At 45.0% G+C, this 17,386-nt stretch overlaps 1 protein-coding gene across 2 annotated transcripts; it reads left to right on the forward strand.

Annotated features, from left to right (window-relative positions):
- Window positions 1-131: 131 nt before the first annotated feature.
- Window positions 132-6,890, forward strand: septin3 (septin 3; the record flags this gene model as incomplete). Of its 2 annotated transcripts, XM_083635294.1 has the most annotated exons (10): window positions 134-260; window positions 348-470; window positions 697-825; window positions 4,167-4,248; window positions 4,461-4,598; window positions 5,329-5,446; window positions 5,937-6,032; window positions 6,320-6,416; window positions 6,572-6,623; window positions 6,761-6,890. In XM_083635294.1, the coding sequence occupies 10 exons, from the start codon at window positions 134-136 to the stop codon at window positions 6,888-6,890; spliced, it is 1,092 nt and encodes a 363-aa protein (XP_083491420.1). The 2 variants fall into 2 exon arrangements, with proteins under 2 accessions (XP_083491419.1, XP_083491420.1); XM_083635293.1 differs by having other exon boundaries at window positions 132-470.
- Window positions 6,891-17,386: the final 10,496 nt, after the last annotated feature.

Raw genomic sequence — 17,386 nt, forward strand, 5'->3', positions numbered from 1 at the left:
TGAAAGATGCCTCGAATGGGCTTGAGTTGCATGAGGTCGCCTGCTTGTTGCTACATGACGCACGTGGTCCTGGGCCAAAGTTGCCCTTGTTTTGTGTCCATTCAAGTGGCTCTTCCTCTCCTCTCCTACAGACATGTCAGACGTAGTTCCCCCAGAAGTGAGACCCAAACCAGCCGTCCCAGCCAAGCCCCCTCATGTGGGGGCTCCTTCCCCCTCTAGCCCCTTCCCGCCCCAGGGCCTGGGCATCGGGGGTGGCGTCTGTGTGCCTCCTCCCAGCAACATTCCGGTTCCCATTGGGAGTCACGCCCCGGGCCACGTTACGGGCCACAGCGCAGGTCACGCTGCAGCGCATGGTGGAGGCTCCGGAGGTGGATCCACACTGCTGGGATACATTGGTATTGACACCATCATTGAGCAGATGAGGAAGAAGACCATGAAAACTGGCTTTGATTTCAACATCATGGTAGTGGGTAAGTCAAAGACGGGCAAATACACCTGAAAAAGATCCTCGAATATTATGCGTTACCTTATCGTTGGTTTCTTTTTTGTCCGTTTTACTGTCTACTCCCTCCTTTACATATGCCCACTTTCCCTCTGCTTCTGTATGCCTTTCTCTCTCACCCGCTTCCTTCTTCTTCTTCTTTTTCTCCATCACTCTCTTTCTCCATTCTTCCATTCTTCCTCTCTCGGTCCCAGGTCACAGTGGGCTTGGCAAATCGACTCTCATGAACACACTGTTCAAGTCCCAGGTGAGCAGGAGGAGTGCAGGATGGGCCCGTGATGAGAAGATCCCCAAGACGGTAGATATCAAAGCAGTATCCCACTGTGAGTATAGGAAAAGGCCAGATATTGGTTTTTTTAGCAAAGAAAACAAATTATCTTTGACATCCTACATAGCCTGCCAACATCAGTGCACCCTGATAGTTGACAAGTGAGCTTGGGATTTTTTCCAGCTGAGCTACAAACACGCTGGTCAGCTGCTGCCTTACCTACAGACATTTTGTGTGACTGGTCAATTGTTAAACGTCCCATTATTGGTCTGCATAGCCTATGGTTCCTTCATCAAATATATCGGCGAATCTTTAAAAAAAATATATATATATTTATCTCTTCAAAAAGTTACAGCTTTAATTTTAAAAAGCTAATTTGCCCAATTTAACATCACTTAAATTTCCCATTTCAGTAGAGTGCTTGGATTTACTTTTATATGCACATGTGTAACAGTAGCCAGCGGGTAGTGCTGTGCAGTGTGTAAACCTCACTCACTGAGACCTCAAGAGATGCTCTAGCGACAGCCGCTCGAGCCCATGGGTTTTTGCCTACTTGCTAGAGCGTCCGCCTCCCATGCCGGAGTTTCAGAGTTCGATTCCCAGCTGCGGAGGCACAACGTGGGTTACACATGCTCAGTATGACCTCTGAGGCTTTGATCTTGTTGTTCCCTCACTTATTGACTTGACATGTGAAATCAATGTGAGAATATTTTGTGAAGGAACAAGGAAGTCAGCTGTGGGTCATTGAAAAGCGCTATATCAAATCAATTCATTATTTACACGCTGGTTTACCAGGCTAACGCACAGTGCCTGCAGCTGAGAATGACCTGGCATTATTAAGCCCCGCCCCCTAGCCAGCAGTGTCAGAGACTGGAACAGCAGAAGCATGGCGAGATGGCCCAATCGCATCATTTCTACTTTATGTCCTTGGCGACTTGTGTCTGTCTAGAAAGCTCATATCCTCCTTATACTTGCTTCAGTGCTAAGACCCTATTTCTCATAAATGCTTAGTCAATACATCAATTAATTCATGCATTCATGCATCAAAATATACATTGGATACAGATCCATAACACTGCATTCATTAACACATTGACTGCCAGCCGTTTTTTTTTTGCTGTAGGTAGCTTCTGCCAGGCCGTTTTTTGAGGATTCTGGCTCATTTTAAAAGAGCCGAGGATTCTTTTCTGCTTGGAGTTTGTGAACACAAAGTTCAGAAAAGTACTACTAGAATGTGTGCTTTCTCTGTCTAAAAGAGTTAGTTTGTAGAGTTAGTAGTTATGTAGATATTAGCCGTTGAGTACAGCATGGTTTCAGCTGTCTGAGAGTGAAAGCTGAGATAATCGCAGTTTTGTGAAATTCAATCAAACAGGCAGAACAGTCACTTTAACCATTTATTTTTGGCATCAGTGAGAGATCAGACATCCAAACAATATAGTTCCGAACGCCCTCTCCTTCAACTCCTCCCTCCGTGGGCGTGTCTAGTGGCTTTCAGCCTGCGTTTGTCACAAGCGAGTGGTCTGCTGCTGCTGCTGCTGCAGCGAGTTCGAGCAGCCTCCCTCCCTGGCAGCGAGTTTGAGCAGCCTCCCTCCCTGGCAGCGAGTGTGGATAGGTCTCACTCGTCTCTTGGGTTTGAGAGCCCCGATGAAGCCCCGTGCGACTCTAGGCTTATGCAAATTTGCAATCCCCCGTGTGCTGCTGCTGGCGCGGCCCGAGAGCGGCGAGTCTGGTGACTGATGACTGTAAAATCGGCAAGCCATTTCCTTGAGAATGGAGGAAGCAGCCGCGGGAGGCGGCTGCTTTTGGTTGACTTTCTCTCTGTCGGGAGGGCACCGTCGCCACCTAGCTGGTCGGTAAAATAGATTATACACATTCAATACTTCCAATATCTCCATAGGAGACGCGGGGGGCATTGATCCACGTAGCACCGTCAAAAAAAAAAAAACGTTTTTTTTTGCTGTAGGTAGCTTCTGCCAAGCCGTTTTTTGAGGATTCTGGCTCATTTTACAAGAGCCGAGGATTCGTTTCAGCTTGGACTTTGTGAACATACAATATCTCAAAAGTACTAATAGAATGTGTACTTTCTCTGTCTAAAAGAGTTAGTTTGTAGAGTTAGTAGTTATGTAAGCATTAGCAGTTGAATACAGCATGGTTTTAGCGTCAGAAAAAATATTCAGAGATAAACGGCTTTTTGTGAAATTGGATAGAACAGTCACTTTAACCATTCATTTTTGGCTCTCTCTCTCTCTCTCTCCCTCCCCCTCTCGCTCTCTCTCTCTCTCTCCCTCCCTCTCCCTCCCTCTCTCTCTCTCGCTCTCCCTCCCTCTCTCTCTCTCTCTCTCTCTCTCTCTCTCTCTCCCTCTCGCTCTCCCTCCCTCTCTCTCTCTCTCCCTCCCGAGGGGAGGGAGACGCACTAGGTTTAATCCTAGTGAGAGGGGGAGAGGGAGAGAGAGAGAGAGAGAGAGAGAGGGAGGGAGGGAGAGAGAGAGAGCGAGAGAGAGAGAGAGAGAGAGAGAGGGAGAGAGCGAGAGGGAGAGTTGCTTCAACTCCTCCCTCCGTGGGCGTTCTTCTTGGCTGCAGCGCCGTGTAACAAGCACTTTCCTACCTGTGCAAATTCACTTTCTCATACTCTCGACCTCTCAAATAAATTTCTGAATAGAAATTAAATTACTCTAAATTAGAGCGAAAAAGAAACAAAAAAGAATGGGTTGAAAATCCCATTCTAAAAGCCTTTAATGGCTGTTTCCAATTTGGTGCTATTTTGCAAGGCAAAATGGCCTGCTGCTTGTCACCAGCCTCACTGCCCCGCTGCCGCTGTGCCTGGCTGTGCCTGTCTGCGTGGCCGCTCCCCGAGGAAGCCCGGCTGGACTCGCCCGCCTCCCGGAGCCCTGGCCGAGAGCTCCGATGAAGCCCCTGCGACTCTGGTCATATTTACGCTGCGTGCCTCAAAGTGTGCTCCATCCGCAATCCACGATGCAAGTTTGCAATCCCGCACCGCCAGCAATCAACGCGAAAACGAAAGCGCCTCCGCCAATCCATTTTCATGAGAATGGAAATGGATCACACTGCTTTTTGCTTGCCTTCCTACTTCCTTGTCGCCACTTAGTGGGTCGGTGGAATGGGTTGTACACGTTGTACACGTCCAATACTTATATAAGATATGTAAAAGGGTTAGATGCACAACCCACCGTCAAAAAAAAAAAATCGATGCCAAGAACTGTTGGCAGTCAACAGCTGGATTCTGAAAACGTGTTTACACGTTGTTGGCAGTGAATGTGTTAATACGTCAATGGCAGTGAACCGCTGGATTTTTTTTTACGTATATATACGTCAGTGGCAGTCAACGTGTTAAACCCGAAGGAACACTTTAAGTTGATTTATTTGTCTTTTTTCCAGTCATCGAGGAGGGTGGCGTCAAGATGAAGTTAACCGTCATCGACACTCCAGGCTTTGGGGACCAGATTAACAATGACAACTGGTGGGTTTTGTAACTCATCAATAGTTGCCTCATGAATGGCATCATTACTGCCTTATCGAATCAAAAACAATGTCACCTTACTTACACATGCTATTGTGATGGGGGGGAAACAGCACGCAACCGATTACGATTCAACTCAAGTACTGTCCACCCAACCCCCACCCCCCCCGTTTGTTTCGCTGTCAAACTGACCTCTTCCTGTCTGTCCACAGCTGGGAGCCCATTGCCAAGTACATCAATGAGCAGTATGAAAAGTTCCTAAAGGAGGAGGTCAACATTGCCAGGAAGAAGCGCATCCCCGACACCAGGGTGCACTGCTGTCTGTATTTCATCTCCCCGACCGGACACTCGTGAGTTAAACTGGTTGGGACGGGAGATTCGTTGAGTAATCAGTCAGATCATCCTCAAGTATCTGATCTCACAAGGGGCATGTTCTTATAGTCTTGGCTTATTGGCACTGGCATTCAAACCGTGTGAGAGCAGGATGTCAGGCGCGCGCGCACGTACGTACACACACACACACACACACACACACACACACACACACACACACAGAGTTTCCATGACCTTTCATCCAAATACATTTCAATTTGGATTCTTAACAAAGCCCTGAGCCGTGTGCTACTTTCTGCTGCAGACAACCTCCATCCTCTGAACAGCTCACAATTAGCTCATGCTGACAACTGTGAAATTGCTCTTTATTGGATAAACGGATACAGTCCTCTGTGTATTGTAGCATGTGCATCCCATCCTTTTTAACCAGGATCATTGTGATCAGCAGGGTGTTTTGTGCCATTTACCATTTTACCATTGTGCACAGTCCTTTCACTATCTGCAATGATTTCAAACTGAAATTGGGACGCAACCTTTGCCCAGAGATGAGGCCACTTTTCAACACATCACACTATCTAACACTCCGCTATTGTTATCCTCATCATATTTTCACAATGGTAAAACTAGCCTTCTTTTGGATTCACAGATTAAACCCACTTAATGACTTTGTGTCTTCCTATTTGTCTGTCTGTCTCTGTCTCTCTGTCTCTCTCTCTGTCTATCTCTCTCTGTCTCTCTCGCACCCAGTCTTCGGCAGCTAGACGTCGAGTTCATGAAGCACTTGAGTCACTCGGTCAACATCATCCCTGTGATCGCCAAGGCTGACACCATGACCATCGATGAGAGGCAGGAGTTCAAACAGAGGGTGAGACTTTCACCTTTGACCCTGCAACCTTACCACACTGTCAATCGCATTGGGTTCTACCAGAACTTTATTTGTGTTCTTGCAGGTCTAGATTGTTTCCATTTAGATCAATTCACTTCCATTGGGATTGAGTCAATTTAAACAAGTACAGATCCTGTACAGGACCACAGCGCTCACAAAGCAACGCCTCGCTTTCCCCTCCTGACTGACTGACTGACTCACCCGAAAATGCATCCTTATGACCACGGCGCCTGCTAGCGGAGCCGTGGTAAAAATCTCATAAACATCACTAAGACTATAGTATGCACACACTCCAAAAGCACGATCAATTCAAGACATTCATCATGTAGAATGCTTAAATTCCTGAAATTCATTGAACCCTAACCCAGATATTTCAGTTTAGTGTTGGGTAAAAGTGTGATTAATGACATTGCTCTAATGAAGATGTGTTGCATAACTGTGCTCGTCCTGACTTTGCTTTGTCCTGCAGGTCAGGAAGGAGCTGGACATGGGCGGGATAGAGTTCTACCCACAGAAAGAGTTTGACGAGGACATGGAGGACAAGAGTGACAACGACAAGATCAGGGTAAGTGGCTCCACTCTTTCTCTTGCGCATGCACCACTTTATATGCTATCCATCGCTCAGTCCAGCCGATAATGTACGAATGACATTCTCCCTCTTTAATTAAGATAACGAGTCTTGAAACATCCTTTTCGACATGACCAAGATGAAACCACAAAGGCTTGAAACTGTTATTTTTAGCAATTTGCCTTCCCTCCCTTACTGAAATATGTCACTCTGTGTATTTGTTCCCTCTCATAAACCAGTTCCCTTCGGTACGTTGAACCTTGTTTAAATGTCTCTATCCATAGGAGGCGATGCCGTTTGCTGTCGTGGGCAGCGATAAAGAGTATCAAGTGAATGGCAAACGGGTTCTGGGCAGGAAGACGGCGTGGGGAGTGGTAGAAGGTGGGTTTATGGCCTCCGTTATTAATAGCAGTGACCTCCCTCTCCCTTCACCACAAAGACAATGTCAGTGGTCTCAGTTAAAGTGCTCATAACTGAAGATATGGGAGACATTTTGACTGTGGCAAGCTCCTCACCCTGATTCTCTTTTGTTGCAGTGGAAAACCCCAACCACTGTGAATTTGCCCAGCTGAGAGATTTCCTGATCAGGTAAAATAGTCTCTTCGGTTAAACCCAAATTATAATAACCATTAAGCTGTATTAAAATACAGCAATGAAGAGCTTGATACCTGCTAAATAGATATGAATGATATGCTCTCTCCCTCTCTCTCTCTGTTTCTCTTCAGGTCTCACCTCCAGGACTTGAAGGAGGTCACCCATAATATACATTATGAAACCTACCGTGCCAAGAGACTCAACGAGAACGGAGGTCTGCACCCCATATCCTCCAATGACACCCAAGAGAGCAACCTGTAACGAGTCAGTTAGAGAAACCATAGAGACACTGCGGAGTGCATCCTCATTCAGAAACCATGCCCAAAACGGGGGGAAACAAAAACTCCCCCCCCCAATCCTGTCGTTCTCCTATGTCACGTGTTGCACACAAAGATCACATATACGGAAGATGAACACCAACTTACTTCCTTGACAGCTAGATCCACATTTTTCTTCACGCCAATTCTCAATGGCTTCCTTGTTTTGCTCGGGAGTACAAAAAAACTTTAATTGCAGATTTTTTACATTTGTTGTCTGCGCAGCCCACCACACGACAGCTTTTAGCTATGTTTAATTCAAGGAAAATGACGCTGGTGTATGGAACTGAATGGAGAGCTTTCCCCCGTGATGGGCGTGGCCTATTTCATGCAGTGTCTCTATAAGAGAGAGAGAGAGAGAACCAAAACAGTGCAATGAAGCTGATAGATGAATCTATATCATGTCATGGTGGCATCACTGCATGCTCGGAGAACATTTATATCTGTGTAAATCGGTGTCATTGAATCATTCCACGTCTAACCCCAAACTCCCCCCCATCTTCCTGCAGGCCTGGTAAACATCAGCACAGGTCATCACCATCCCCCCATCCACATGCACATCCCTTCCAGCAACTTTCATTCCAAGTCATTCCAGAGAATAGTTCGATAGAAGGACAGTTCCAGTTCCTCTACTGCCCATGCCTTCACATTTTCTCATTGCCCAGGTAGTGTAAGCTTAACATGTGCCATCAGTAGGGGTTTTGTTTGTTTGTCTGTTTATGAGGCCTATTTTCTAAGTATATATTTAAATCTGTTTGAGTAGTGTGACGCACCTGTTGTCTGAATTAAGGCAAGCAATGATATGTTCTGATGATTAAAAACCAAATTGCTGTGTAGTGATGCAAAGGCCAGCTCTACAGTCTAATTACAACAGACTGCTTTTCTTTTTCTTTCTCTCAGCAATAACGGCTCATTAGGGGCCTGACTGCACTCACTCCTCTGTCAGGAGTGCTTTTATAGCCACCATCAGCATAAACACAAACTAAACTCTTCTCCTCTTCACTCTATTCATGTTTGTTTTTCCATTTGAAATGAGTCTGTGTGCACTGACTTGCATACTAAGATGAGAGATAGCGGTCATGTAATCGATAGTAGCAGAGGAAGTTTGCGCTCTTTAAGACTCAGGCTTACAACCGATTGCTAAAGGTGCGGGAGGCCAGGTAAATAGTCCAAACAAAGAGTGAAGAGGGCTCGCACACTTTCAAAAAATGAGGCATACGGATGCAAAAAATCCGGCTTTAATTCACCATAGTGCAAAAAAAAAGAAGTGACAAGTGATACAAACAGAAAAAAGAACGTTTGGGTCTTCAGACCATCGTCAGCCAGATAGCTGTCATGTGAAATACAAGTCTGTGGGTGCCGCTCACCAAATGTATTTGGAGAATCCAGAGGATGCAGTGATGCACGACTGCACATGCTGCAGACTCCATGAGTCACCATAGTGGCACAAACACAAAGTGAAATGCTTGAGACAGTACAGCTTATAGCAGGCGTTGTCACACAGCATTGTTGTGCTCCTTTCCATTGGCTATTGGCTCTTGCAATGTTGGAGAGGATAGATTGCCTGTAGCAATGGTTTTCAAACTTTTCTTTTGGGGGCTACTTTCTGAATCTGAAAAATGTACCCACTTTTGTAGGTTCCAGGCATGCGGGATTTAATTCAATCTATTTTACATTGCATAAATTGCGGAATGCTATGACAGTGCAGCGTGGTCAATAACCTCATAAAATCAAACTTTGCAGTCTAAAACAATCACAATTTCTCAAAAGCGATTTGGAGACTCTTGATTTTCCTCTGGCCCTAAACCAGCCTTTTAAAAACAGTGGTATTTGCACAAAGTTTCTTCTTTGGGTGATCTAATGCATTTTCTCTCCATCTTATCCACCGGCCATTCATGAACATTTTTTATTTTATTTTATGACCCAAAACCTACATGTGTAACCGGGTCGACCTTTGCATCACTACTGTAAAAGATGACAACTGAAGTGAAAACCCACAGGTTGTCATTTTCTTTTGTCGATTTGAAGTCTTGTGCCATGTAAAGCATTTGAGTGCTCCGACTCTTCACCGCTTGAGAGCAGTTATTTTGTGTGCCAATGCAAATTTGAGGTGGAGTTCCTCCTCTCCACCACTTGGTGGCAGTGCTCTGCCATGTACAAACTCAGTAGAGCCAAACTAGACTCAGTTCTCAGTCTATCCGCTTCGCTCAGAGTAGAGTAGTAGTTTGGTGTAGGTGGCGCTGTTGGCACTGCTCACCAAACGTCTGGGAGCCGACTAGAGCCAGACAGAAGCACTTTGTTCAACATTGTTCCCGCCTCAGATATTCCGATTGGCCAGATGGATTTTTAGGTTGTTTTTAAGCCGGCCTTTCCTGATGAGGTTTGAAGAGTTTGGGTCCTCCATTGCTACATTGGGAGTCATATCAGTTTTACAAGAATAGTAGCAGAGCACCGGTGTCGTAATTCCAAATGAACCAATTTATTACTTAACATGTTTACCAAGTTTTCTTCAGGAAATCAACCTTTATAGTGTTCTGTCATGCACTGTTTTCAATAGAGCACAATATCCAACTATTACAAGCAATTTAATCGTTCTATATTTATCAATATTTTTTATTTGAATTGTATCTTCAAGCCCCCCCCCCAAAAAAAAACAACAACAAAAAACATTTTATACAATCATGCGTATGCGCTTGAGTTTGATATGACATGTGGTGTCTGCAAAACACATTGTAGTCATCTGTCGTTTTAGTGCAGTCATTGGGTTTCAAGGAGCAGTTGAAACAATATTACAAAAAAGGGAACTTTCTCACTGTTTTTACTCGGTGTTTGTGTGCATGCTTGTAGCCATGTAGCCTGTTTCCTCCAGACCGACAGCCAATCAGTTCACATATTGCATTATCACATCAAGTCTTTCTGAATGTGTGATGTGTGTACAGTGAATTGCTAAATCATAAGACAAAGCACTGCTGTCTAACTCCTGTACTAAACTCTCAGCCCGCTCTCCACAGATCACTCATCTCTTTGAATATCAGTATTTCACAATGTGATTTTCTTTTCATTTAATACCCACTTTTCTCAAAGTTGTTGTGATACATTGAGATGTAATTCAGTTATTTATACATTTATGTATTATTTATTGTAATTTATTCTTTATTCAATAAAGGTAAATTTCCATGTTTTTCTTGAATGAGTACTTTTGCGCTTGTCTAACCAATTTACAAATCTATTTCGATTTTAGCTCCTATGGTTGCACAGTTATGGTTTCAGTGTGAAGACACCCAGCTCTGCTGCTGCTACTTATCTGATTAATTTGCTTTTCAAATAAAAAACATAGAACATACAGCATCATTCAGCAATCAAAAAGAATCAAGCATATCAAATATTTGGGGATAGATGTAAAAGACCCGGGTTTAATTCCCGGTAGCGGTTTACTTCCAGCTTGGTCAGACGCACAATTATATGTCCTGCTGTTGAAACTCCTCGCTGTCAGGTGAAAAGAAGCGGCTGGTGACTGCACATGTATCGGAGGAAGTATGTCCTTTTCTACAACTCTGCCCAGATCAACAGAGGGGGTGGAGCAACAACAGCAGGGAGGGAAATTGGTCAATTGGGGAGAAAAACATGAGGAAAAATCTGAAAGAAAGAAAACTTTACCAAATATTTGATTTGAAATAATGATGCAATATATAGCATGGCAAACATCAAAAATAATGATTTATTTAATGTGAATATTTGTATCAAACCCCCCCCAAAAATGCTTAAAATATTATTTGTAATATCAATATCATTGTTCCACCATACCTCATATTATACCATATGCTACACAAAAGAGTCTCAGTTTGGAATTGGTTTGTGTTGGTGCAATTCCAAGAGAATTTTAAAAAAGTGTGGAAATTGTATTAGAAGTTTTATCATTTCATTGATCCAAAATACATCATTGCACCAACAAATAATTTACATCACAAATGTTTTGAAATACCCAATTTACTGAAAATCAGCCAAAAAAGGAGAGAAGAAAATACAGTGCTGAATGGAGTCAAGCTTTGACACAAGTTGGTTTCATCAGCAGCAGTGTCATTTCTTTGTCGAAAACATACACGAGTCCATAGCATGCCAGTATATATGTGGGCAAGAACATCAACATGGATTGTTTTCAGTACTGTGCCTCATACCAGGTCAGATATGGATGGTGTGGTTACAGTCACTACAACAGGACCTTATAGAAAACGGCTGCTTGGTAAACTAAACAACCTAAAGTGGGGCAGGATGAAAGCCATGTAAATCAGGAAGAAGCTCTGTTATTAAGGGGAAACTGACAAAAGATTTTAGATGGATGAAGGAGGGATTCCCAAATTATGTTAGATGCCTGTCAAAGGTTTAGGATGATGGTACTGTATAACACAAGCATTAAACATGAGGAAATTAAATTCAAGACAAAGCTGTCAACCAGTGGGCGTCCAGGTATAGTGCAGCGGTATGTTGTAGATTGCATAAAGGATTTCAGAGCAGGTTTGGTTATTAATATGATTATTAATATTTCATGAATTATTAATACTCTGCTGCGCGGCCTCGCCCGCCCTTTACACACCCTGAAGTTTTCAGCCCGATCGCACATAAAATGGCATAGCTGTGGCTGAACACAGGACTTGAAACAAACAGACAAATTGTAAGGGGCACCAGTGTAGATATGACTACACACCAGTCTAACAGCCTTGTTATGACTATAGACACCAAACCACATCAATCAATCTCATAATAGCTAGGAGCTAGGTGTTCATAGTTTAACACTGTACAGCTATGACTGCCAGAAGGTTGGATTCAAACACTGGCTTCTGCACAACTTGGCCACAGATATAGGTATATACATGAATTCTAATCACTAGAGGCTATTTAGCTCTGAAAATATCAATGGAACATTAATACTGCAGGTAAACAATCATTATACATGACTACAAGCTACTAATCACATATATGGCTAAACTAATTGTGATAAACAATAAACACCACAACTTGACCACTGGTGCAGATGTGTGTGTGTGTGTGTGTGTGTGTGTGTGTGTGTGTGTGTGTGTGTGTGTGTGTGTGTGTGTGTGTGTGTGTGTGTGTGTGTGTGTGTGTGTGTGTGTGTGTGTGTGTGTGAAGAGGAGAGGGGAGTGGTCCTGGAGTTATCTCTCGGTGATGTCACGGTAGGTGTTGTATCCTGAGAATTACCCTCGCGTCACCAGGCTCTTCTCGGCGAGAAAGAGCCTGGCCTCCGTTTACAAGGGATTTTGTCACTCGGCCTGTTTCCGGCCTAGAGCCCGCCCTAGACAGGAAACAAGCAGCGGAAATAGCTCGTTCACTTGAGAATCAGACACAACGAATAAGAAAATAAAACGGCAAACAACTAGCCTCAACGCGAGACTCATCAGTCATTAACAAAATATGGACGTACCGAACAAAGTTTTGTAAGAAGTTCTTGTAGAAACATTGCGGATTCACAATATCAAATATTTTAAGCCAATACAGAAGCTTTACTTTTCAAACAAATGGCCAGTTGATAGTTATACCGCCGTGACATCATCGGCGATGATGTCAGAGTTCACCTTGTGAGGTTATCGGTGATATCAGAGTTTCCCCTGTGAGGTCATCGGTGATGTCAGACGGTCTAGGCTGTCTCCAGACTGTGTGATGTCACGGCGTCATCGTTGGGTCGCGGGCTCCTTCGGTTGATGGGCGTTAGTTACCCCACGAACAGACCTGATGGTGGGGCCTTATGGAGCCTTTTCTACAGCCGCCCTCAGATTCCTGCAGGGAATCTGTATTCTTCCAGAAATGGCCCTCCAGTCCCACTAGGCGTAAGCAGGGTTCGGTTGATTAGTCTGGCAGTGAGGGGAGCTGAATAAGCTTGGCCACCGGCTGGGTGTAGGTACGGGTCCCCACCTTTACGTCAGCAGACCTCACTTTGTTGTCCAGTCCAGGGGAAAGTTTTGTGACTGTCCCCATCGGCCAAAGTGCGCGCGGGAGCTGGGGGTCTATGATCATCACAACCTTTCCGATGAGCAGGTCTGGCTTCTCGGTGCACCATTTCTGGCGGGCCTGAAGACCAGGAAGGTAGAACTTAAAGGAGAATTTCGGTTTTTTACACCACGGTCCCCATTTCCAGCTTAAAATATGATGTTTTACTCACCGAAATATGTTTGGCTTCATTCGGATGCCCACGGAAGATTTTGAGCTCCGAGTAGTCTCCTCAAACAGGCTATAACGAGAGCATACGGGGCAAGGTGCTTGCGCTCTGTAAATGTCACTTTTTCTGTCACATCGTGCTTCATTATGGTTGTAAATATAATTATGAGAACATGAAATCGATATCTAACTAACCATCGTCTGCTGGGAGTCCCGACAGCCCACTCCGTTTGCTGTCCAGGTGTCCATCACATAGATAGATCACATCTCCCGCTGCTGTTTGTTGTTGACGATATGTGGCATGATTCCACACGAGCGGTAATGGAATTGAAACGTCCATAATCTTGACATCAGATATCTATAATAATGCCAAGCTAAAAGCTAAGCTAACAACATCACCGAGCGACTCAACTCTGATCTGCCCCGGATGGGGTTACAGTGCTTATCTTCCCCTTCTGTGAAACCACACTTCTTCAGAGAAACCACAGAAGGGGGAAGATAAGCACTGTAACCCCATCCAGGGCAGATCAACGTTGACTGTTGTGTTGTTGTTAGCTTAGCTTCTAGCTATTAGCTAAATAATTATATTTACAACCATAATGAACCGTGATCTGACAGAAAAAGTGTCATTTACAGAGCGCGTGCAGCATGCCCCGCAGGCTCCCGTTCTAGCCTGTTTGAGGAGTGTACTCGGTGCGACAAATCTTCTGTGGGGATCCGAATGAACCCAAAAGTGCAAGGCCTGCTTCCTTTAGCTCGCGGTCACTTCCTTTAAAATTGGTCCCCTGATCAGATAGCAGTTCGGAGGGTTTGCCTCTACGAGCGGTAAACCGTCTCAAAGCCATGAGACAGGAGTCGGCGTCCAGGTTGGACAGCAGGTCAATATCCACGGCCCGTGTTGTCATGCACTTGAAGAGTATCCCCCATCGTTTCTCGCTCCTTCGTCCTATCTTGATCAAGTAGGGACCGAAATAGTCCACTCCTGTGGAGAAGAAGGCAGGTTCATCTAGGCGCAACCTCGCTGGAGGCAGGTCGGCCATCCTGGGGACGTCAGGTCTGTTGCGCCATTTCTGACATTTGGCGCAGCCCGTCTGGAACCGGCGAATAGCCTCCCTGCCATGGGGGATCCAGTATCTCCGACGTATCTCAGCAAAGACTCGTTCGGGGCCGGGATGATGCAGCTGTTGTTCGAATGCCTTTATGATCAGCTGTGTGACTGGGTGATTAGCATCGAGCACGATTGGATGGACGGCCTCCGGGTCAAGCTGGTTCGCGTGGCGTAGGCGCCCTCCCACGCGGATGAGCTCAGTCTCCTCGTTGTGGTGTCAAGATGATCATAGACCCCCGACTCCCGCGCGCACTTTGGCCGATGGGGACAGTCACCAAACTTTCCCCTGAACTGGACAACGAAGTGAGGTCTGCTGACATAAAGGTGACGTACTTACACCCGGCCCGTGGCCAAGCTTATTCAGCTCCCCTCATTGCCAGACTAACCGAACCCTGCTTACGCCTAATGGGACTGGAGGGCCATTTCTGGAAGAATACAGGGGCGGCTGTAGAAAAGGCTCCGTAAGGCCCCACCATCAGGCCTGTTCGAACCGAAGGAGCCCGCGACGCAACGATGATGTGACATCATCGGCGATGATGTCAGAGTTCACCTTGTGAGGTCATCGGTGATGTCAGAGTTTCCCCTGTGAGGTCATCGGTGATGTCAGACGGTCTAGGCTGTCTCCAGACTGTGTGATGTCAGACGTGACCTTGTGAGGTCATCAATGATGTCATACCTCCCGGGACCTTGTGAGGTCATCAATGATGTCATACCGCGAATGTGCTGAGGTATAAAAGCGATGTTCTACTATGCTATCTCTCTGCTATCTGCTAGCTTTATCTCTACTCTACTATCTCTACCCCCTCTGGTGTTTCACCCAGTCCAACTGTGGATGCTGGACCCCTCTTTGAGCTGGAGGAAATAACAGAGGAAGAGGTAAGAAAAATCCTTGTGGCACTGAAACGCTCTAAGGCCAGGGACACCCATGGCCTGGACACAGACTTTTTAAAGGTGCACTCGGTCGCTGTAATTAAACCCATCACCATATTGGTGAACCAATCAATTAAACAAAAGGAGGTACCATCATCCTGGAAGGTGGCCATTGTGACCCCAATTTTTAAATCAGGTAGTAGGGCACATGTGGCCAACTACAGGCCAATCAGCATCCTACCTACCATATCTAAGGTTGCTGAAAAGTGGGTGTCGAAACTTATGATTAAACATCTTGACAAAGGTCACACCCCACTCCACCCACTACAATTTGGCTTCCGCGCGCATCACTCTACCGAGTCAGCTAACTGTCTTTTCATTGAGAAGGTTAAGCATATGCTTGACAAAAACCCATATGTTGGTGCTGTGTTCCTGGATCTCAGAAAGGCATTTGACACTGTCAACCACCAAGTACTTCTGGCTAAATGATCTCATTTCAATTTCTCTGCTGATACTATAAAATGGTTTAAGTCCTACTTAACAAACAGAAAACAGTGTGTCATGGTTGATGGTGTCAAGTCCCCTTTTCTTGACAACCCAGTTGGTGTGCCACAAGGATCGATCCTTGGGCCATTATTATTTTCCCTGTACATCAATGACCTGCCGGACATATGCCCTGACCTCGGCGTGCAGATGTACGCTGACGACGCGGTCATTTTTGTACAGGGAAAAACAACCGACCTGATCTCCTGCAATCTCACGAGTGTATTAGAGAAGGTCCATCACTGGCTGCAAAACACGTGCCTGTTGCTAAATACAAAAAAAACTGTATGTTTGATGTTCAGCAAACGACCAGTTGGCATAACAAGGTCCAATGTGTTTCTGGGGGGGGGAGGAATTGGAATTGGTCTCCCATTTCAAGTACCTCGGAGTCATTCTGGACTCGAACCTCTCCTTCAAGAAACACATCAAAAAAATGAAAAGCACAATTAACTTTAATTTAGCCAATTTTAGACAAATCCGGCCTTTCTTAACAGTTGATGCAGCTAAAACATATCTCCACTGCATGATTTTCTCTCACATTGAATACTGCTTCACAAACTGGTCGTTTGCAGGTGCCACTGTCATAAAACCTATTGAACAGCTTTATCACAGAGCCATCAAGGCATTTGCTAGAAAACCTTTGTCATACCACCACTGTAACATTCTGGAACAACATCTCTTCCTGAGCTTTGAGAATCTCAAGGTCTTGAAGAGTGCCTGTTTTTTCTACAAGTGCCTATATGGACTAGCTCCCCCTCCTTTAGAGGAATTCATCCATAAAAATAGAAGCACTGGACTTGGCACCAGGTCAGAAACCAGAGGAGACTGCAAGGTCAATCGTAGACAGACCACGTTTGGCCAGAATGTGCTGTCAATAAAAGGCAGCCAAATATGGAACAGTCTCCCCGTCTCCATAAGGGACAGCCCCACCCTTGCCACGTTCAAAAGCAGTCTCAAAAAATGGCTGAAAACAAACCAGTCATGTACTCACAGGTAGTATGTTTTCCTTCTTTTTCTTTTAGTGTATTATGTAATTTTATTTTTATATGAGTAATTGCTGCCATGTATTTTAGAGTGTATTGCTGCTACTTATGTTTTACTTAGTTTTAGAGTGTACTGCTGCTATCACCTATGTTTTATGTATGTTTTACTATGTTTTACATTTTATGTTTATTGTGTTTTATGTTTTATGGGGACAACGGATGGAAATTAGCCTCGTGCTAAATCCGGCAATTTTTACACTTTTACTATGTTCCAGGTTTTAGTATCTGTTCTATGGTTTCTGTGTTCATTAATTTTGCACTGTCCCGTCCAAATAAACAAATAAATAAATAAACCTGCCTCCAGTCGTGTTGTTCTGCTCTTGGGTCCACTCTAAACCTGTGAAAGAAATATCAAGCCAGTATGGACCTTAGCAGAACTCATCCAGATGCGGATGGCCTTGACCATGCAGGGACAGCAACTGGGGCAACATGGTCAGGCCCTCACCGATCTGCATACTCAGCTCACTAACCTGGCCACCACTGTCCAGAACATTGCAGCATGCCTGTTAATCTGCCTGGACATCAATAGGCTGCCCCCGCGCCTGGTGAAGCAAGCCAACAGGAACCTCATGTTCCAGCTCCGGAGAGGTTCGAAGGTGATCCAGAAAGCTGTCGTGGTTTTCTGTCGCAATGCTCCCTGGTATTTCAACTCCAGCCGTCCTCGTTTCCTTCCGATGTCTCCCAGGTTGTTTACGTAATCACGTTATT

The sequence above is a fragment of the Poromitra crassiceps genome, assembly GCF_964638095.1.
Source record: "Poromitra crassiceps genome assembly, chromosome: 4".
Classification (NCBI taxonomy): domain Eukaryota; kingdom Metazoa; phylum Chordata; class Actinopteri; order Beryciformes; family Melamphaidae; genus Poromitra; species Poromitra crassiceps.